This window comes from Chelonoidis abingdonii, chromosome 11 (assembly GCF_003597395.2).
Source record: "Chelonoidis abingdonii isolate Lonesome George chromosome 11, CheloAbing_2.0, whole genome shotgun sequence".
NCBI lineage: Eukaryota > Metazoa > Chordata > Testudines > Testudinidae > Chelonoidis > Chelonoidis abingdonii.
This window is the reverse complement of record NC_133779.1, coordinates 28,648,095-28,670,028: the sequence shown is the minus strand read 5'-3', so window position 1 is coordinate 28,670,028 and position 21,934 is coordinate 28,648,095. Positions and strand designations below refer to the sequence as shown.

Below are 21,934 nucleotides of genomic sequence, written 5' to 3'. Positions count from 1 at the left end.
CATGGGCAAACCGGTGAAACTATAGTAAGACAAAAATTGTCAAGACACATGATGAATATAATTTGTTGGGGAGAGTCACATGGTTTTTGTTAAAGGGAATCATGTCTCACCACCTATTACTGGAATTCTTTTTTGAGGAGATCAATAGAGCATTGACCAAGGGGGATCCAGTGGATCATGTGTACTTAGATTTATCTAGAAAAGCCTTTGACAAGGATTCCCTAACCCCCAAAGGCATCTTACTACAGAAGGTAATGCAGTCATGGGAATAAGAGGGAAGGTTCTCTCCGGTTAGTAACTGGCTAAAGAACAGGAACAAAGGGTAGGGATAATGGTCAAGTTTCTGATATGGAGAGAGGTAAATAGATGGATCCCCAGGGAAATCTTACTGGGCACCAGTCTATCAACATATTCATAATGAATACCTAGAAAAGGAGGTAAAACAGTGAGGTGAGCCAAAAATTTGCAGGTGATCAAACTATAAACTACCCAGGCAGACTGCGAAGAGCTACAAGAAGAGACTCTTTCTCAAAACTCTGGGTGACTGGGACAACAAAATGGCAAGATGAAATTCAATGTTGAATAATGCACAAGTGGAATTCCACAATTAGGAAAAATACGTCCCAACATACATTAACATGTGGGCTAAATTGCTGTTATCACGTAGAAAGAGATCTTAGAGTCATGGTTGGATAGTATCTCTGAACACACATCTAATGTGCAGCTGCCTTAGTGCCAACTCTGCTTGGTGCTCTCCCGGTTGCTAGCTCGACACCTACTCTGCCCCCACTCCCAACCCTGGCCCTGCCCCCTTCTACCCCCCCACCTGCCTATGCGCCCCATTCCAAACCCACCTTCCCCAAAGTCCCTGCCCCACTCGCCAGCTGACCCCTATTCCAGCCGTCACAAAATATCCTCGACCCAGACCAGCACCCAGCGGTCATCCCCAACTCCTCCCCTGAGCACGGGCACATTCCATGCAACCCTAACACCCTCAGAAACTCCTTTTTAAAATGACCGGAATCTTGAGCTAATACTACCTCATGAATAATGCACGAACATGTATATTGACGCAGCAGCACTGAGAGGAGAAGCGTCAGAGAAATTGTCGAGTATGGCTGCTTGGCACTGGTATAGTGACACAAGGTGAGATAGTGATGGTGAGTAAGCAAAGCACCGTGGGAATAAGGGAGCCAAACTTTTACCCAAAGCAATGGTGTGTAAGTGTCGCAATATGGCACTTACTTGTTCCACGAAGACACTGAACTAACAGGAGAGTCGGCGGCCTAAATGTGCAGACAAGAGTGAAACTAGAGAAGAGCAAACACCACCAAAATTTCACGCAATATACATATAAAGAGGGAGAGCATACCCTTGGGCCATGCATCATAGAACAGACAAGATTCCACATTGCTCTAAATCACAATCTGGTATCTTTTCCATCTCTTGGGAGAGTCACTTGTGCTGTTATGCATGCAGTTATGTTGAGGAATAGATGCAGAAATACTCACTCCACACATCGATCTCTGGAAGAAGAAAGTCGATATATTTGATGTTATTGGAATATGATTGCTCACAGAGATGGTCATGGAGACCACAAAACTTAAGCCTATTATCTGAGATGAGGTAGTGATACAGAGCCAGTTGATGGCGAGGAGTATTAAAGAAAGAACTTAGGGATTTTTTAGCTTGGCATACAAGATGAGATAAGGTGGAGAACACTATGACAAGCACGGTTTAATTCATGAACTGCTGTGCGAGTCAGTAAATCACGCGAAGGTTTAAATTTACCCTCCTCATAACACAAGAAACTGCTGAGTAACCACCAATGCAAATAAGCATGAAACAACTATTTAGATCACGCAGATTAAAACACCGCCAGGCGTGTAATAGACCAATTAACTACAAGCAAACCTAACTAGCTCGCCACTACCAAATCGCCACAGTCCCGAAGGGACGCTGAGTGGCAGAGCGGCGCTGGATGTCGGAAGGGAGGCAATGAGGAAACAAATGAGAACTGCATACATATACGGAGGTTCAGAACCTAGCATACAGTATCCATGGGAAGAGGATCTAGAGCTATTACCATCTTATATGTGAGCCCAGTAACGCGGGAATCGGTATGGGTGAGGGCTGATACACCCTGTTCGTGCCTCGCGATCGCAGATGTGTCTCCTCATTGCGAGTTCCCCTGGCGCCTTCTCTTGGAGGTGAGAGTCACCATGTCGGTAGACCAGGAATACTGGGGGAGTCGACGCCTAAGAGCCATATATGCACTTGTGGTCCGAGATCTTATCTCTGCAGCCATATATCCTTATTGATTCATGTATTATCCGGTCTACCTTTCGTCGGTTGATGACACAGTTAGCGTGCTGACCAATCCGAGTCTAGTACGGCCACGGTGTGAGTTGGCTCAGACAAACACTAACGCACATCGGCCTAGTTGAGTCACTATCTTGCCTGCCGCCCATATCCTAGCGCAGTTGAACACGCCAAAATGACCCAACATCCATTATAAGCTGCCACACATGGCAGAGGAAATCTGATTTGTGGACCTCTCAGGGGCCCTGGTGGGGTATGGCACATATACATCGATCACATGAGCGCTAAGTCCTCTTAGAGTGGACCTGGAGCCTGCCGGACATAAAGAGATATGCAGAGATCTCAGCAAGACTATATGTACTCCGCCTCCACCTGGTCGCTGGACCCCTAGCTTACCATGATTTAATCCAGGTACTGCCCACACCACGACCTGGCTAACGCACTACGAAGCGCACAGTTGGTCTACGAGCCGCCACCTCTTTGAGTCTAAACCACCAAATACGCACTCGCCGTGATGCAGACACTACCCCGTTGCGCCTACGAGCGATCTTCCGGCGCGCCTATGCCATTCCCTACCAACCCAGAGCATTTGTGGTTTGACACACAAGAGGCTCTTTCCCCCCTAAAGAAGAGTACTGTACACTACAAAACTTATATACTGAATATAAGAATTAATAGCCTAACTAAGGTGCCGAGTGGAATGGCACCACTTGCGCACATGGAGGGAGCTTCACTGTGCCACTCTGGGGACAACCCTTCCCCACAACGGAGCAACTGTGGCCATACACAGGACCAACTGCGCTCACTGCACTGAGCTCTGGCACTATCACCCTGCTTCAGCCCAGGACAGACTTGGCGCGAATTACACATCGGTCGCTTTATTACCACCACAATTCCCAGACCTGTCTCCTGAAGCCACAAACAAACCAATCTACTGCCTCGGAAAGCAACGCCCCCCACTTCACTGGTTTCAACCCTCAGTTTAACACTCCCAGCACAAGGCATCAATGAGTCATAGTAAAAACCAAACTGGAAGTATTACCAGTAGGCGTGAATCTAGAATTCAAACTACAAGCAGATATAAGGATTTGGAAACGTAAGGAGTTACAAGTCAAAGAAAAACATAAGGAACAAACCCTATCACCTCCGCTAACCACTAATAAATAAGTTCTTTCCTGTCCTAAGGCGCTCGATTTCTCACTCAATGTCGGTCCTTAACGTACTGTCCTTTGCCAAAGCAGCTGGGATCCATGCTTCCATGAGGACAAGCTCTGGCTCCCACTGGCAGGGCGAGTGCTCCTGGAGTGAATTGATAACATCTTGTGCAGGTCTCCTTTCTCCTTACACATTAGCGGGAGCGTCTTAGCCTAGTGTGCCATCTAGATGTAATTGCACTTTTCCTTGAGGTCTTTTGGCTTTTGTAAATGCCACAGGCCCTTCTCCTAGGCCCATGAGTTAATGTCTCGAGTGTGATGAGTCAGCTCTGAGACCCTGGCCTCAGGTGACAAGTTACTCTCAACAAGTTTGGAACACAATATCCTAACATTACATACTCTACAGGTTTTCGCCATATAAACATTGCACAATAACCATGACAATCAACCTAGTCGTAGCTTTTGGCAGAGGTGGACACTATGAACCCCCACAGTGAAATATGGAATATAGTTAGGTTGGATACAACACCACCCCCCCTACTAAACCCAATAATCCGCGCAGTCCTCAACTTAGCGGCAGAAATCTGATGTCGCACCACTGTGATGGGTCCCATGGGCAGCGCTGTCCCCACTAAATACCAGCGCCTGCTTACTCATACCCAATTGACTGTGAGTGTGTAGCCCACTATATGAGCGACGTACCTCATCGACTGCCCCCATACAAACTCTTGACTCCCACCCACCGTATCACTCCCCGCATTGGGGGAACATACAGGCGTGTATTATATGCTGAACCATAAACCAATTGCCAGCGTCCCCCCATACTCGTATGTCTCCCCGATGAACCAGTGACTACACATCAAACTCTGTATCACACCTTTATTCTAATAGCTCCCTAATAATAGCTTAAATACCTGCGGGGCAGCGTTCTCTGGGCCTGTCAAGCAGGCCACCCAGGCCACTCAGCGCAGGGCAAGCAGGTTGCTTGGGCGCCTAACGCATAGTCGAACCAGGTGCACGACCTCACGTCCCTCTTTGGCCAATTCGGGGCCGCGGGGCCCTCAGATCCTCTTGAGGGAAGACCTGCTGCCAAATCGGTGCTGAAGAATGAAGCTGTGGTCACCAGAGAACCGCCGAAGCCGCAATCCACTATTTATTTTTTTCCCCCCGCCTGGGGGCAAATAACCCTCGAGCAGGCCCGCCTGTCATGCCCCATACCATCTCAACTAGATCTGAACAAGCTCCATCAAACCATTATTCAATACACCCAGCTGCTACATTCCAATTCCTTTCCCTCATGCAATTACTTCCAGCAAACGCCCCTGGATGGAACGGACAGGTAGATCGTCCTCGACAGAGCCCCCTCTTGCTCCCACAAGTCCTAGCACAGAAGAGGAAAAAGATGCTCTGTGGGAACAACCCAGAGTGCACACCCGCTCAATACCACGCAAGTGCCCAAGTCGTCGAAACACACAACAGACGAACAGTTTCCCTTCAGGTCCGCTCCTCTAGTCGGTGCCCTCCCGCTGTAAGGAGCCGGGGGACTTGAAAACCGTCCTAGGTACCCACATTACCCTATAGGCCTGGCACCCTGGCCTGCAGAAGCAGCTCAGATAGATCTCCGAATTTCAGTCTAACAATAAACTAACATTAACAGAACTCTTAGTTTAAAAGGAAAAAAGACCCGGACATTAAGAAACAGAGGAAGCTTTGCACTGCCACAGCCTAAAGAACGCACCTTTTGTATCTGAGTGAGGAAGAAAGACTGGCCAGGGACAAGACCCAGCCAGAGAATTACATCTAAGTCTCGACGAGTTCCTAAAAAAATCGGCCCTTTGCCTCAGCCCTGGGAAGAGAAAAGGATTAAAAAACCAAATCTACTGTCCGACCTAGACACCTGTACAAGGACATTCACATGCGGTGATTTAAAGAATGTACTGTTGAACTGCTATCTGTCTTCGCTACAAGTGTGAGTGGTCAAACAACAGTCAAAGAGTACACGAGAGCAAGAAAAGGGCGAGATTACTCAGACACTTCATACTGAAAGGACTGGGAAAGTTCCACCGCTGATTCGCCTGACTGTGAACAGTAATAAGGAGACTCCCAGTTAACTAATGTTCTTCACTGTTAGACCGAAATGTATGCTCTGCTTCATGTTTCTAGCATGTTAAGTAAGCTGTGAAAATGTGTGCGGAGCAGAGAGAGATGGGTTAGAACTAAAAAGGAATGTTCAGTCAACAGATGTTTGTCAGGATTCTCGACAATTTTGTGTAGGAAAAAAACCTGAAATCCAGCATTGTGATAATATGAAACATTAAAACATCTCAATTTGACTTGTTTCAGAATGGAACGAACTCTTAATAGGTATTGGCTTTTAGTGTCCCGTGGAAACCAAAAATAATCAATTCATAAATTACATTGATTGTAACTTTTTAAAAATGTTCAATCCGCTACACTTTTTATATTCCAGTTGTGGAGCAAAGTTCAATTTCATCGCTACTTGCGCGGCAACGGGAGAGACATAGCTTCAAGAGATCATCAAGTCTTACTGACTACAGAAAATCCAGTTCCCATCTGGCTCTAGCTAATGGCAGGTAAAGGAAGTGTCACAAAAGTAAGGTTGTTCAAATAGCGAGTTCTCCAGAACAGTGCGTCGTTGGGGGTTGCCAATAAAATTAATTCTCTGAGCTCGTAATTTCTGACGTTAAATAGGAGATGAGCATGACAAAATTGGTCAACGCAGTAGTACAACTCCTGAACTACACACAGCGCTAACCTCTTTGGGCAGGGCAGAGGAGTTTGCTAGAGCAGCAAGATCTTTTAGGCTTTAAGCAAGGCCACAAATGGAGCTAACCAGAAACTTGTGTTGGGAGGATTCTCACAAGGAAAAGTCTGAGTACCGAAGATTCTTCACACAACGAACGGTTATTCAGCACAGAGAAACTTCGACAGGAAATTCCAGAGTAGCTCAGCCATATCAGGATATGAATACCTGCTGCAATGTACTCGAGGTACAAGAGCAGTTACAAGTGGAATACAAAAATAACACAAGGATGGGCATCCACTAATGAATGGTTTCTTTAAATACTTAGGGAGGAAACAAACTAACGGAAGTTCACGAATGGAATATGCGAATCAGTGCCACCGACTTACACAAATCCACGACAGATACCCGCCGTACTGAAATAGAATCCATGGCACGAACAAAGGACTAACATCCTACCATCCAGCAACCATCTCGGCGTTAAGCTTGATGCTGAAGTTCTCATTAAAGAAACATAGTCTTCAATGCAACAGTTGTAGGTGGCTTGTTCAACCCAGTGGTACGCATTGCTCATGCAAGACACGAGTGGCAGGAGTAAACTAAAGAGGTACCTGACCAGCGATAGATGGAATGCTCTTAGGAACATGAATCTCGGGTATCCACTTGAGACCGCTGGAACCTACCATACTATTGTCGGGAGCATCTACCTCAGACCCTTATTCCTGGAGTCTTACGGCGTAAGAGGGAGAGGAGGGCTGGCTGCTGATGAAAGGCAGCATAAGAGAGCGAACTTCTCCCTTGAAGTGTCTCTCGTCATCTGATTCAAGAGCCAGGATCTTCTATCGGAATGTCCTGCTGCGGACTTGTGCAGTAATGTATAATCCCCATTATGTCAACAGCCAGTCTGCGAGCGAGACCACTCGAGTAGGACCTTTGCAGTCAGAAGCCTGGGAGCCACTGAGAGACCTGGCGTGACCGCCCCTACCTACTCTTGGAGCACCAGGCGACTCATTTCCAACCGTCAGGATCGCAGCATCCGCCTCCCAGTACCGTTAGCCTCTCCCTGGGAAGAATACATCCTTTACCAGTTCCAGATATTTCCAGTGATCTTCCCAACTACACCTGACTGCATTCGAGAAAATGGGTTTCATTGCTAAGAGATTGTGAAAGCTAAAGAACCTATCTACCAATCGCCAAAGGCTCTAGGAGGGCATCATTCTATGAGAGGTCTCCATACATAACATCCTGAACGTGCATCTTGAGGGAGACGAATGAAAGCAAGGGAATTGAATTACCAGAAATGCAGGGATGCATTGGCGTATATATTATCTCTCCGAGATTGCATTCTTGTTAGCTGTTGGGTAACATCTTTCACTAGAATATTGATGCTTAACGTAGCGCAGGGGAGCAAGAACAAAAAGTGGCTTTAGTGAGAGCCAGCTCTAAGTGTGCATGTCTGAGTGGTACTGCAGGTATAGGCAATCACGCAGTGGCTTCTATTTAAGAAAGACAGATAGGTGAACATGTCAGTAAATGTAGGGACGAACATTTTGTCTATAGTCACCTCTTCAATCAGTCAGACAGGCTTAAATTCCAACCTCTACATTTCTGCATGACAAAGGGAGAACCATTCAAATAAATAGCAGGAGATCCCTCCGCTCAGAACATACTGCGATCTCTCTCAACCATCATTAGTTAGTCAACCATACCGAAGGCAGTGTAGACGGGCTACCGAGGGCAAACCAGGTGGCAGCAGAGAGCGTGGGCTAGGAGGCACAACTAGGGGCATGCCAAGAGAGGACAGAGGATCTTGCTAATCCCGCTAGTTATTGAGCCATAGAAGGGGGGTGCCAGACGTCGTCTGGCCACTGTGCACGGGATTCCTTGCGGGATGGGAGAAACCTCTCTGTGTGACCTTGGAATGTTCCGCGGCCGTTGGGTCAAATTGCCCGCAGAAATTTAAAGGTAGACTTAAGACCCATGACATAACCGTGAAACTGGAAGATATTTTTAATATAACACTGGGGAATGGTTCTTTTTCCTTTCCTTTTCTGACGGGTTTCCCAAAGAAGGCCCACTAGGTGGTGGACACCCCCAGGAGATTAGGACACTAGATTAACAAAATGTCAAATTAGGGCACCATTTTCGACGAGGCTTATTGTCAACACTGCTTTCTCTTTCTTATAAAATGAACACTGGGGATGGACGTTCCTTTGCCCCTTTAAAATGAACCTAGTTCATAACAGGTAGAGTTTAACCACTCAAACCCATTGCAGGAACAATCAGCAGACTTGAGCTGGGCTTAAGTGACTCCTACTTGTGAGGTTGCCATAACATCGGCTATGCTGGCATGCTGAGCGTTTAGCTCAAAGCCCTTGGTTAGTTTGTAGCTGTTCCAGAGCAATGAACGCTTCCTCCCAAGCGCAGGTGTTCTCCAGTTGCTCTCCATCCTTTCTGTGTTTGTATTTCTATTATTGTGGAGAGAACAATAGGTCAGTGCATTATTGATCGGTTTGCTATTAATCCAGGGCTCCTCCCTGGTTCGCCATCTGCTTGTTCCAACATTCTGAGTCAATAGCCCAGAACTTGACTGAGACAGAATTGCCTCTGCTTTCCCTAGTGTGGTGGATGAAGTGCAGAGTGTACCTCCCCAGGCTTCCCTTGAAGACCTTCCCATGACTCCTCGTGGAGTGGACCCCCATGCACCTTCATGTCGCCAGAGGAGCGGTGGGGCCTGAGAGCACTGCTGGCCTTGCTTCAGGGAGAGCTGCCTAACCTGTGGCTGGGGGAAACGTGCACAGTGAGTACAGTGAAGCAAACTAAGCATGTCAAGAGCAGGCTGTGGGGCCCACCCATGCATTCCCAGGGCAAGGGGCCCAGCCAGGGGACAGGCCTGGGTCTGCCCCTGCCGAGGGTGGAGGGGAGTGGCTGGAGGCTGTCAGTGGCACTCATCCAGTAGGAGAGCCCCCATCGGGGCGTGAAGCACCACATTTGCCCCACACCGGCCAGACCTCGAGGGAGGCACTGGGTGGCCTATAGTAGAGGCACCAAGAGGTAGCAGAGAATGGGGCTTTGTGCCGTTCTACCTGCTCTGACACTGGGTGACTTTGGCAACGTCATGCCGTGGCTGTGCTCAGTTTCCCCATCGTAACATGGGGCTAATGACAACTCGCCTCATCATATTGGTGGCGCTTGAATGAAGAGTGCACTCTCGCGCCTGGGGAGACGGCAAGAGCTGGCTGACTGCCCACAGCAAAGGCATTGCTGCAAAGTACAGGTGCGGCGGGCCCTGGCAGTGTGGAATGGTTCCCCTCACCAGCCCAATCTGCATGGTTTGCACCCAGCCCGCAGATAGACATGCCTGAGTAAGCAGAGCTGCCCAGCCTCCACGTCCGCAACCTCCTAGTTAGGAGGTAGCTGAAATGGGAACTGCCAGCCTGGGGCTGGGCAAACGGAACAGTCTTCTAACCAGCTCGCTTCCCCAGCCGCACCCTCTACAGGCTGCAAGGGACCCCTGTCCCGAACCAATGTAGGAACTCTTTGGCAGGATCGCTGCACAGGGGCCAATGGAGAACAGAGAGCCAGGCCCTCAGCACACGTGGGACCTGGTCCATTACTCGCCTAACACTGGGCTCACCTGATGACAGAGAGAGCCCAATCCCGCCAAGCGGAGCTAGCGGTGTCTCTCCTCAAACCACAGTTACACACAAGGTCATCTCTGCTCGCCGGATCTCCCGCACATCGCATCACTGGAGACATGCGCTTTTCCTCATACGGCAGAGAATCGGCTCTTAATTTGCAGGGAATTTGACAGACTCAGCTCAATAAAGCAGTTAATGAATTCGGCGTTATTAAGAAATATTTTGATTGCCGCTTTTGTTAAGATTCAGTTCCTAGAAAACTAAAAAAATATCCTCTCTGGAGATGTCAATTGCTTAAAGGGACAAATCAGTTAAAAAGGAAACCGATTCTTGTTAACATCAGCGAACTTGCCAGGATTTGTGGAGGAGCAGAAAACATGAATTCAGTGTTCAAATCGGAGAATGAAGAGGGTATTGAAACTATCAAATTGGCTATACTAGTAGGCTCTATGGGAATACAGATGGATGGACACGACACACATGGACTGCAAGTTCACATCCTGATTTTCGCACTCCTACAGCTTCTGCCCTGGAACCTGCACCGGCCCTGTGCTGTGGGGGGGTTCACAAGATTCAGCAGTTCTGCTGAGTGGGGACAAGCCCTGGGGCATTGGGAGCACCCAGTACACTGGCAGGCTCCATACCACCCAGACCCTCTTCTCGCGCAGACGAGGTTTCTGTGGGGTCCTGAGGGAGGCACAGGCTGAATGGCTCAGGTTAAACCCACAGGGGAGATTTCGGTGCCAGCAGGAGAAATTATTGCCGGTCCAGACTTGCACTTTGGGCCCAATGGTGCCTCACAGTGAGCGTCCTGGGGTCCAGGGGCCATATGTGAGCACAGGAGCACACACTGAGCCCTCCCACCTGGCCATGCCCGTGCCCAAGACTGCTCGTGGGTCTTGCCCAGCACTGTCCCAGCCACCCTCTGGATGAAGGGGCGTGCCTAGCAGGTTTGGTTCCGCGAGCTCTTCCCACTGCACCTCCCCTCATTCCCGGACCACAACAGGTCACTGGGGATCAGTTAGTGGGGTGGGGGGTTGGCAAGAAGCCAGGTTTCCCACTTTGCCGCAGAGCTGACTGGCCGGTGGCTGGGGAGATAGGGACAAACAGCCCAAGAATCTCCAGGACAGTTTTGGCCCAGTCTCTAGCCCAGCTTCCAGTGAGCTCCGCACCAATTGGAGTCAATGAAGCAGAAGCTCCAGCCCACACACGAGTAACCCGGCGGCTGGGTTTAGCTCTGGCTTCATATTCCCTTCACTCTCATAGCATTAACTGGTAATCTTCAGGCTCTTTGCGATTCATCAGTCTTGGGGACCAGGAGCCAGTACATTACATGGGCATCACAACTAATGTCCAAAAGTGGAGTACATCTGAATATGGAAAAGCAGCTTCCGATACACTGGTACTACAATTTTGAGAATCGCTGCTTCAGAAGATAAAATGTGGTATTTATTAATGTATTTTGATGTCTGAAATTCAAATATGACAATAAAAACACAACTGATGGCGCTCTGTTCTAAGAATTAAGTTTTACCATTTATGTCTATCTATATTGTGTAGATTGCAGATTTTAATCATAAATTGTAAACCTAGGTCTTTCATCGTGTTTTGTTGCTTTCAGATAATATTTCACACGTCCTAAGTTTATGTAACACAAAAATCAGCCAAAAGGGTTACATAAATAAACTTTATTATGAAACAAAAGAACCAAAACATTATGTATAGTTAGTCCTATTCATGTCTACCAGCTTCTTGCTTGTCTCATTGTATCAATTCAATGGAGCAATCTCTTGTCACGTCCAGCCAATAGTACCTGCAACATTGATGGGCTCCATTGCCCCTGATAGCGTTTTCTCCCATTGTTGCATGTCTGGCGTAAATTGCTCGCCGGCCGTAGTCACTCGCTCCGCAGTTTGGTGGAAAAAAAATCTAGATGAAAGGCAAAAGAGATGTATCTGTAAGCTGACATGTTGCAACAAAGGCTTTGTATGCTTGAGAGTTTTCACAACACCTGTAGTTGTGCTGCCTGTTGTTTCGAGAAAATTATTGCCACTACTGAAAGGACCTTTCCAATGGGCCGTCTTTTCCCTTGCACAATCATGTGTCATGGTCAAATGTCATCTTGAAGAAGTTCAACAAAATCTGAGGGACCAAACAAAGAGACCTTCCTTTATCTTAGCTTACTTACTGGAATTTTCACGGAGTATTGAAAAGCTGCTTGTTTTGGTCATGGGCCTTGCAAGTTCTTCTAGACCCAGCTTCGAAGAAGGGTGGTAACAACATCCTTCCTTGATTCACAATGGGTGGATGCTGAACACTTTTCCTCCCAGGCTCCAATGACTGTCGGAATGCAGTCTGTCTTGATGTAGTGGAATCTCTGCACGACATCATAACAGAGAAACACAGTACATTTTGTACACAGTCTGCCAAAACCAAGCAAGAGAGCAACAACTTCAAAATGCAAAAGCTGGCCATACTGAAGTCAGGCTTACTGGTCTGTAATTGCTGAGATCATCTCTGAGATCACCCCTTTTAAAAATTGCCATATTATCTATCGGCCAATCATTTGATACAGAATGAGCTGAATGAGGTGGAGCAGCAAGCTGCAGGGGCCTGCGGAAGTGGGACAAGGCTCTAGGAGAGTGCTTCTTCCCAGGCCCAGCCGAGCACAGCGCCCGGCTGGAGGGTTTACATGTTCTCCTCGGGGGGACTGGAGCCACCCCAGTTGCTTGGCCCTTTCATTGTGGCCCTGGGGATGTCTTGTGTTAAAAGGTAAAAGCAGTTTGATTTGGGGAACGTGTGGGGGGAGCAGAGTGGTCCTGTGGCAATCAGGACACTTGTGTTCCACCTCATTGTGATACCAACTCCCTTGGGGCCAGGGGGAAGGCTGGCTGGGCCTCAGTTTCCCAGTCTGTACAACTTGGCTAAGCACTGAGTGCACAGGGTGGTGGGCTGTTTTACACAGATCCCTGGGAGCAGGGGGGCTTGGAGCACATCTGGGGGAACTCAGCATGCTGCAGCATCAGCCACTGCAGTCTCCCAGGCTGTTGAGGGTCACTCTCAAGCCAGTGTCTGGGATCAGTGCCTGACTTTGCAGGAGCAGTTCAGTTGCGGCTCATCCCCGCTGGCTGCACAGGGCTGTCCCAGGAGCAATGATTACAGGAGTGTGTTCCTTAGAGCGGGAGCCAGGCTGGGAGTGGCAGTGGAGTCCTGCACAGGCAGGTGCTGGTGTTTCTGGGTTTGGTTCAGGGCTGGCTCTGTGTAGGGGGGATCAGTCATGAAGCTGACACACACGTTGTCAGGGAGACATTCCGTCACATCCTCCGCTCACTCAGAGCTCTGGAAATCTGGGCTTGTGTTTTGGAAAGAGTGAGGTGCCTGCTCGGCTGCTGTGGGTGCTGAGTATCTCCCCTCCCCCAACCGTTAGCTCCGCAGGGCTCAGCCCCCTTCTCCTCAGCACGGTACTTAGGGATGGGATGGGATCCAGGCTGGCAGCAGTGGGATCTGCAGGTGTCTGGGTGGTGGTGTGCAGTGGGGGAGGGCAGCACATACACTGTGATGAGCAGCTGGGCTCCTCTATGAGGGGCGTGGGGGAGAATGTGCGGCTGTCCCTGTGTTCAGGATCCCTCTGGAAGGGGCGTGGGTCAGTGTCGCAGGTGGGACTGGGGCCCTGCAGAGAGAACAGAGCCCTCCCCACCCTACACAGGCCTTCAGCCCTTCTGTCTGGGGGGCAAAGGGGGCAGAGAGTGAACAGGAAGGCAGGGGTGAGAGCGCAGATGGGCCAGAGCAGAGGTGAACTGAAAGGCAGGAGACCATCCTGCTCCCCTCTTGAGAGCCCCCATGGGGCACTGCTCCTGGGGCTCGTTCTGCCAGGCGGGGTGGAGAAGCCAAGTCTCAGGGTCTGATAGCAGGAGGGAAAGGAGGGGAAAAAGGGGAAATATTGTGGGGGGCATTAGCCTCCCCCAAAGCTTCTGTGGGGAGAAAACAGGTCCCCCTTCTCCCGCCTGGACTGGGTAGGTGAGACCCAGGCCTCTGCCCCTCGACTTGGGTCTTGAGCAGTTTCAGCCCCTGGACCCCCAACTCCCCTGTATCCAGGCCCCCTTGCAGTGAGCACCCCCTGGTGCTCACAAGGGGTAAGGTAGATGCTTTCCCTGCCTTGTGTGACCTACAGTAGGAGGATATTGGATTGCTTCTTTGCTGGGCGACTTCCCAGGGCCGACGAGAGTGGGGGAAGATGGTACAAATTACCGGGGCCTGGCTTCCCTGGCTTCATCGGCCCTGTTTAGCTGGTCCGCCCTTGCTGAGGGGCCCGAAAAATTTTTTCACAGGGGTCCGAACCTGCTCACGGCAGCCCTGCGACTCCCTCCCCACTTGGGGTCCACTGTGTTGCCTCCGGGGTGCTGAGGAAGCAGGGGACTGAACCCTGAGGTGCAGGCTGCTGAGGGCAGAGTAACGTCTCGAACTCAGGGCCAGGCTCAGCCTGCTTCCGGCCAGCTAACACTGGCTATGTCTTCTCACCCGGCTTTGATCCTGCGCTGCCTGAGCACCACACATGGGCTGGGCAGCAACTGACTGTGGAGACCTCCATTTTTACAGCCCCTCACATGAAGTAGCTGATGATTGACGCGCTCGCCCTGTGTGAATTCCAGTGGCAGCTGCTCCCTTCAGCAGACACTGAAGAGTCCCCTGGGATGGACCCCCAAGGGTGACTTCCAGCACGCGGCTGCCAGCAGGCCAGCATGTCCTTCCCACGCAGTAAGAACAGGAGCACTTGTGGCCCCTTAGAGACTAACAAATCTATTTCAGCATGAGCTTTCATGAGCTACAGCTCACTTCTTTGGATGCATAGAATGGAACACACAGACAGGAGATATTTATACATACAGAGAACGTGAAAAGGTGGAAGTATGCATACCAACAGGAAGAGTCTAATCAATTGTGATGAGCTATCGTCAGCAGGAGAAAAAAAACTTTTGAAGTGATAATTAAGATGACCCATAGAAGGTGTGAGGAGAACTTAACATAGGGAAATAGATTCAATTAGTGTAATGACCCAACCATTCCCAGTCTCTGTTTAAACCTAAGTTAATTGTATCTAATTTGCATATTAATTTAAGGTCAGCAGTCTCTCTTTGGAGTCTCTTTTTGACCTTTTTTTGTTGCAAAATTGCCACCTTCAGGTTTGTCACTGAGTGGTTAGAGAGGTTGAAGTGTTCTCCCACTGGTTTTTGAATGTTATGATTCCTGATGTCAGATTTGTGTCCATTTATTCTTTTGTGTAGAGACTGTCCGGTTTGGCCAATGTAAATGGCAGAGGGGCATTGCTGGCACATAATGGCATATATCACGTTGGTAGATGTGCAGGTTAAAGAGCCCCTGATGGTGTGGCTGATGTGATTAGGTCCTATGATGGTGTCACTTGAATAGATATGTGGACAGAGCTGGCATCGGGGTTTGTTGCAAGGATAGGTTCCTGGGTTAGTGTTTATGTTGTATCGTGTGCGATTGCTGGTGAGTTTTTGCTTCAGGTTGTGGGGAGGTCTGTAAGCGAGGACTGGCCTGTCTCCCAAGATCTGTGAGAGTGAGGCATCATCTTTAAGGATAGGTTGTAGATCTTTGATGATGAGTTGGAGAGCTTTTAGTTGGGGGCTGTAGGTGATGGCTAGTGGCATTCTGTTATTTTCTTTGTTGGGCCTAACCTGTAGTAGGTGGCTTCTGGGTACCCTTCTGGCTCTGTCAATCTGTTTTTTCACATCAGCAGGGGCATATTGTAGTTTTAAGAATGCTTGATAGAGATCTTGTAGGTGTTTATCTCTGTCTGAGGGATTGGCTGTAGACAATGGGTCGTGTGGTGTGTCCTGGATGGAAGCTGGAGGCATGTAGGTAAATATAGCGGTCAGTGGGTTTCCGGTATAGGGTGATGTTTATGTGACCATAGCTTATTAGCACAGTAGTGTCTAGGAAATGGACCACTTGTGTGGCTGGGCGTCTGCCAGGGCTTCTCGCTGAGGCATCCAGGTGCCTTCTGCATAAATCCAGAGCCATCATTTCAGTCACACATTTCCAGCAGTAACTCCAACCCAGCATCTCCCATCACTAGATCTGATGGTGGAAGCAGAGTCCCTGGCCAAGAGCTCTCCCGTGAGGATGCTCAGCTCTTTGGGACTGCCCCCTCCAGCCCCCAGACATGGTGCTGTGCATTGGAGGCCAGTGTCTTAGCCTCTTGCCAGCTAACGTATTCCAGGCTTGGGTCCAAGCTTCAAAAGTGGAGCTGGGAATGGGGAGGTGACCATGCACGGGCACAGTCCCCATGGGGCATGCGCCCATCCATGCCTGGCTTAGCCACTCTGGGCTGAGCCCGGCTGATCTCGGCAGCAAATGGGGCTGGAAGCTCCCCGGTGTTCAAAGGACTGTGCACCTCAGCCCCTGTGGCACTAACCTTGGGCTAAGATGTGACACTCTAATCCCAAGGCTTGCCCAGGCCTGGTTCTGGGGCTGCCAGGTGTCCCATGACCGGTGGGCTGGCAGGGGAGCGGCCCAGGCAGGAGACTGGCCTGCAGCATGGCATTTGATCTGCTGTGGGGACGGCGAAGGAGTGATTCTGCTCCATGGCCCCTGCAGTTCCTGTCCAGTAGCACAGGGCGGCTGTGCACAGATAGGGGCCTACATCCCATTGGCTTCAAAGCCTACCAGGGCCCTAACCTGCTTGGGTGCTTATGACAGTCCCACTAGGTCCCTCTCTGTGCCTGGAGGCATCTAAACCCCTGCGTCATGCTGCCCAGGCCCTATGGGGACAGTTACACAGTAAAGCTGGTACTTTGAGGAGCATGGGGCAAGGGTCTCTTGAGGAGAAAACCTTCCCTTCTGCTGACGGAGCAAAAGGTCTGGCAGCCCCGTGCCCCAGGGGTGAGCGGCTCCTCCCAGCAGCAGCCTGGCCTGGCTTGCTGTGCTACCGTGCTCCAGGAGGTGGATGACATCTGGGTAGTTCTATGGCTCTGGCCTGGACACCGAGCCACTTTCTTACCTCTCCTACCCCTCCGCCCCCTCCCCCTCAGATGCTGCTGCCCTTGGCTTCATGGGTTTGTTATTAGACATTTCCTGACCCAGGGTAGCCAAAGGACCGTGCCCCCAAAGCTCCCCAGCCGGGGAGGGGGTGGCTGTTCATAGAATCACAGAATCTCAGGGTTGGAAGGGACCTCAGGAGGTATCTAGCCCAACCATCTGCTCAAAGCAGGACCAATCCCCAGCTGGGGCCTGCCCAGTTCACTGGACCAGAGTGACTCCAGCTTCTCTAGCACTTTGCATGGAGCAGCCAGTGGGATCCAGGTTCTTCTGCTTGTTTAGAGATGCACAAGGAGGGAGCACAAATGCCCAGACACAGAGGGCCCAAGCGTGGCCTTCAGCCACCAGCCTTGAATGGAGGGGTAGGGGCTGAGGGACAGGTGGAGCTGGCCTAGTCCTAGTTCCTCCCCATGCACTGGGGTTGCACAACTTACCCCAACTGTTGAGTGGCACAGGCTGCTCCCCTGGCACCAGCCCCAGGCCATAGGCTGGTGTAGAAGGGAGGCAGCCATGGCCCCTGTCATAAACAGATAGCTAAGGGTTAATGTCTATTTCACCTGCAAAGAGGTAACCAAACACCTGACCAGAGGACCAATCAGGAAACCGGATTTTTCAAAGCTCAGGGAGGGAATGTTTGGGTCTGTGTCTTTTGTCTGGCTCTCGGCTATGAGAGGGGATCTTTCTATCTTCAAGCTTCTAATCTTCAGTTTCCAAGTTGTGAGTGCAAAGATAGAGAAAACAATAGGCTGTTATTGTTTTTTTTTGTATTTACATGTGTGTAGTTGCTGGAATGTTTTAAATTGGATATCTTTTTGAATAAGGCTGTTTATTCATTTTTCTTTTAAGAAATTGACCCTGTATATTGTCAACTTTGATACAGAGAACATTTTTATGTCTTTTTCTTTCTTTTTATCTAAAGCTTTTTTTTTAAAAACTGTTGGATTTTTCTTTTCTAAGTGAGTCTAGGGGATAGAAATCCCTGTGCCAGGATTACGGTCTCTCTCAGGGAAAGACTGGGAGGGGGAAAAAGAAGGAGGGGGGAAGGTAAATTGCCCTCTCTGTTTTGTAATTCAAGGAGTTTAAGTACAGTAATCTTCCAGGATAACCCACGGAGGGGAAGCCTGGGGAGGAAGTAAAGAGAAGACAAGGGGAGGGGGGTTATTTCCCTTTGTGATAAGACTCAGGGCTTCTGAGTTTTAGGGTCCCCCAGGGAAGGTTTTGGGGAGACCAGAGGGAGCCAAACACTGGAAATTTTTGGCTGGTGGCAACGCTATCAGATCCAAGCTGGTAATTAAGCTTGGAGGTTTCATACTAGCATCTTATTTTCTGAACTCTAAGGTTCAGAATTAGGAATTATGCTTATGATAGCCCCTCCTCCTCCTCTGGATCCAGCAGGAGGGCACAGCTCTGCAGAGTGTGTGGGAACCAGGGGCCTGCTGTAAGCCGCCCCTGCACAGCCACATGGGGGCAAGTTTCTCCATCACCTGTGGCCCATGCACAGTCTGGCTGGGCCAGAGGGAGACCCAGAGAGACAGAGGCACAGGGAGACTAAGAGATGTGACCCCCCACCCCAGCCCAACAAGCACATACCTAGGGACTTATACACACACACCCCGCCACATGATGCCCGCACGCCCCGGGACATGGCAGTCTGGCTCTGCACCGTTTCTCTAGCTCAAGCTGGCCTGTGCAGTTAGCCTCTCCTTGCTCTGGCTGGAGGTTGGCACACTGGGAGTAGCGTGTGCAGCCCACTGCACAGATAGGGGCACGTTGCCCGGCTGCTGCACAGGAACCGCTCCATCTCTGGGCTCAGGCAGGCAGAGTGCACTTCACAGCAGTGCTTGGGAACCATGGGATTTGGCAGGGCTGGTGCCTTGGTGCACTGCCGAGCGCAGAAAAGTGCAGCTTCTGCTCCTGGGGCGGAAGAACTTTGCACTATAATCCTGGTAGTGCCTAGAGGGAAGGCCCAGGCTGGGCAGCGGCTCATGGGGAGCCGTGGCAGGTTGGCAGTGCGGCTGGAGTTGCCAGGACTGGTTGCTGTGGGCTGAGCCAGTGTCAGCACTGATGCCGTCCCCACATTCTGCCCCAGTTTGCTCATAGCTGGACCCTCTCTGAGCCTAGTTGTCAGGCTGGGGGATGGACCGTGAAACGCCACCTCGCATTGCCTGGCCCCTGTGTCCCCCGTCGTCAGTGACACAAAACGCTGTGGGCGTTTAGCACTCGGGCCTGATTCGTCTGCTCTCCGAGTAGTGCCAGATGAGTTACACTGGAGGGGGCAGGCCTGGGCTTTGCTTTAACATGAAGACACTCCAACTGCAAGTGAATTCGGTGTCCTCAGAATGTGAGGCAGATGCTATTCTCTTTGCTGCTACCCATCCTGCTGGGTGCTGTTCAGGCACCTGGGGCAAGACCTGCTCTGCCCCAGAGAGCTCAGTCTAACACTTTCCCAAGGTCCCACAGCCGTGGCTGAGGTGGGAACAGAACCCAGGTATCTGAGCCACTAGCCCATACTGCTAAAGGGGCCTTTGTCTTGGCTGCTCTGTGAACTGGGCTGACCCGCCGTGGGCCTGTCGAGGCTGGCCTGCTCCTGGTGACCCCTGTGGATGTTAGAAACTTCCCCCCCACCCCCACCATGAAGGGGAAATGCAGGGAATGACAGAGGCCAAAGCAAGCCTGTTCCCTGCTGTGCGCCAAGATCTACCCGCAGGTAACATGGCCCCAGAGCCCAGCAGGAAAGGCTGAGTGTTTTGCTTCTTCAGCCACAAATCTCACTGCTAAGGAGTCTTGAGCATCGACCTTTGCCCTTAGGTCGAGCTCTGAGCCCTCAATCACCAAGTGTGGGGGATGGGGAGGATGAATTTCCTTACAGGTTTTGGTAACACCCCTCGGAGAGGCCTCTGCTCATGTCAGTCATCGTGGGTCGTGTTCGAGTGATCAGCTCTGTGCAGTCACCCAAGGAAATAAGCTGCCAAAGCCCCATCAGATGACATGTGCTGGGGGGGGCTTTGCTTGGTCTCTGGGAACGAAGGGGGTGAAGGCAGTGCTGGGCTGAGAGCCCTAAAGTGGCCTCTGCACAGAGCAGGTACACCATGGGGCAGTGCTAATGCAGCCCTCCCCACGCTGCCCATCAGTGCCATGGGCTGGCACCCTGGGCACACAGTGGAATGCACGCTCCATGGCAGCTGTTCCAGGTTTACAGCATCTCCAAGCATGGCCTGAGCCTGCAGGGAGGTGGGCACATGGATACCTGGTGTCAGGCGCTGCATGTGGCATGCCATGCTCAGTATTGTCAGCTCCAAGGGTGCAGCAGGCAGGAGACAGCCCCTACCGCCATGAAAATCGGGAGCTATAAAGAATGCATGTCGGGCTCTCTGTGCCATTCGCTTTTTCAGCCTTTAGGTCATGCTGAGGGACCAGATTTTCAAGCTTCCCTTGGCAAGCATGAGGGCTGGAAAGACACTTTTGAGGAATGGGTCTGGGTGCGGCAGTGCTGAGCCAGCAGCTGGGGCGGAGGGTCAGGAGCAGCGGGGCAGGGGACAGCCCTGGGCTTTAGCAGAACATGTTGAGTGTGTTGGTGTGTGGGCTACCTACAAACAGCCTCATGCCCTTCTCTTTCCCTCTCAGGAGCTCTTGGCTGGAGTCGTGTGGCCCCATTTAGCCCTGGACTAGCCCTGGGCAGGCGATTGCTCTCTGAGCACTGGCACAGCTGCAATCCAGAGCTGGCTTCATCCCCAGCTGGCTGCCAGTGTGCTTGTGGGCCGGGAGGATGGCTGCAGTGTGACCAGCCCGCACCCTGGCCCAGCTCCCTGCGTGGCGGGCGTGCTACGGCACGGCAATGAATGATGCGTCAACGATGGATTATGAACTGCTGTCCCCCTCCCTGGTGGAGCCCCCCGCCACCGGCCTGGGCATGGACGCCGAGCAGAAGACGGTCTTCGCCTTCGTCATCTTCCTCCTGGTCTTCTTGGTGATGCTCATGGTGCGCTGCTTCCGCATCCTGCTAGACCCCTACAGCCGCATGCCCGCCTCATCCTGGACTGACCACAAGGAGGGGCTGGAGAGGGGCCAGTTCGACTATGCGCTGGTGTAGTGGGGCCAGGAGCTCAGTGCGCCACCCCTGCCCCTGCCTTTCTCTGTGGAACTCTACCCTGCCCCCCAGGGATGCTGCCAGCTGGGAGGGTGGAAGGGGCCTGCCTGGGTTTGTCTCTTTTTTAGGCACTCTCCATTTTCTCCTCAGGCTGCAGCACCGTGCGCAGCTTGGATATTTGGGGGGTCTGGTGAGGGGGTGTCTGGTGTAGGATGAGCCTGGCGAGCCCTAGATTCAAAACAGGCCCCCCTCCCCCAGATGGCATTCTACCGTGCTTCTCAGTGTTGTGTGCTATGGGGGTGGGCATGGGGTGGGGCCTGTGTGGGCAGGGGCGGGGCCTATTGGGGTGGAGTGGGGCAGGGCAGGTTTCTCAGGGTTTCTGGGCTGGGTGGCTCTGTGCCAGACATGGCCTGAGCATGGTGTCTGCCGTTGTCACCCAGGACAGGGCTGTGCGGTTCTGTGTCCAGGTGGCCTCACGGCTGAGCCCTGGCTGTTGAGGCAGGGGGTTGTGATAGGCACCTCAAGTGCTGGCTTCTGTGACTTTCCCATTGGTTTAACAGTCCCCAGGCAGGGTACCCCATGCCTTGTCAGCTGGATGCTGCCCGTGCCTGCCCCATGCAGCCATTGCTCCACATACAAGGCAGCCCTGCCGCCTGAGTGCCATCAATGCACAGCTCCCTCCTTGGTGGAGCACCCCCTATTGGCTCCGCTCTGCATTACACTGTAGCGAACGCCACCACCCCCAGCTGGAGAAAACGCCTCTGACCAAAGGTGCAGCCCCACAGCCAACTACGGAGCCCCGGCTAGAGCTGCAGGGCACCAGGCAGCCTGGCCCGCTTGCCCTGGGGATGCTGCAGTGACAGGAAGGAATTAACACTCCCCAATGAGCTGTGGGCCTGCTCTC

At 51.3% G+C, this 21,934-nt stretch overlaps 1 protein-coding gene across 1 annotated transcript in view; it reads left to right on the top strand.

Moving 5' to 3' along the window:
- Positions 1-21,312, top strand: part of CTXN1 (cortexin 1) — a 43,971-nt gene extending 22,659 nt beyond the window's left edge. Inside the window, exon 2 of the mRNA XM_032799198.1 lies at positions 20,568-21,312. Within this exon, the coding sequence (XP_032655089.1) occupies positions 20,779-21,033 (255 nt within the window). The 5' untranslated portion in view covers positions 20,568-20,778 and the 3' untranslated portion in view covers positions 21,034-21,312. The remainder of the gene's footprint in view (positions 1-20,567) is intronic.
- The last annotated feature ends 622 nt before the right edge of the window (positions 21,313-21,934 follow it).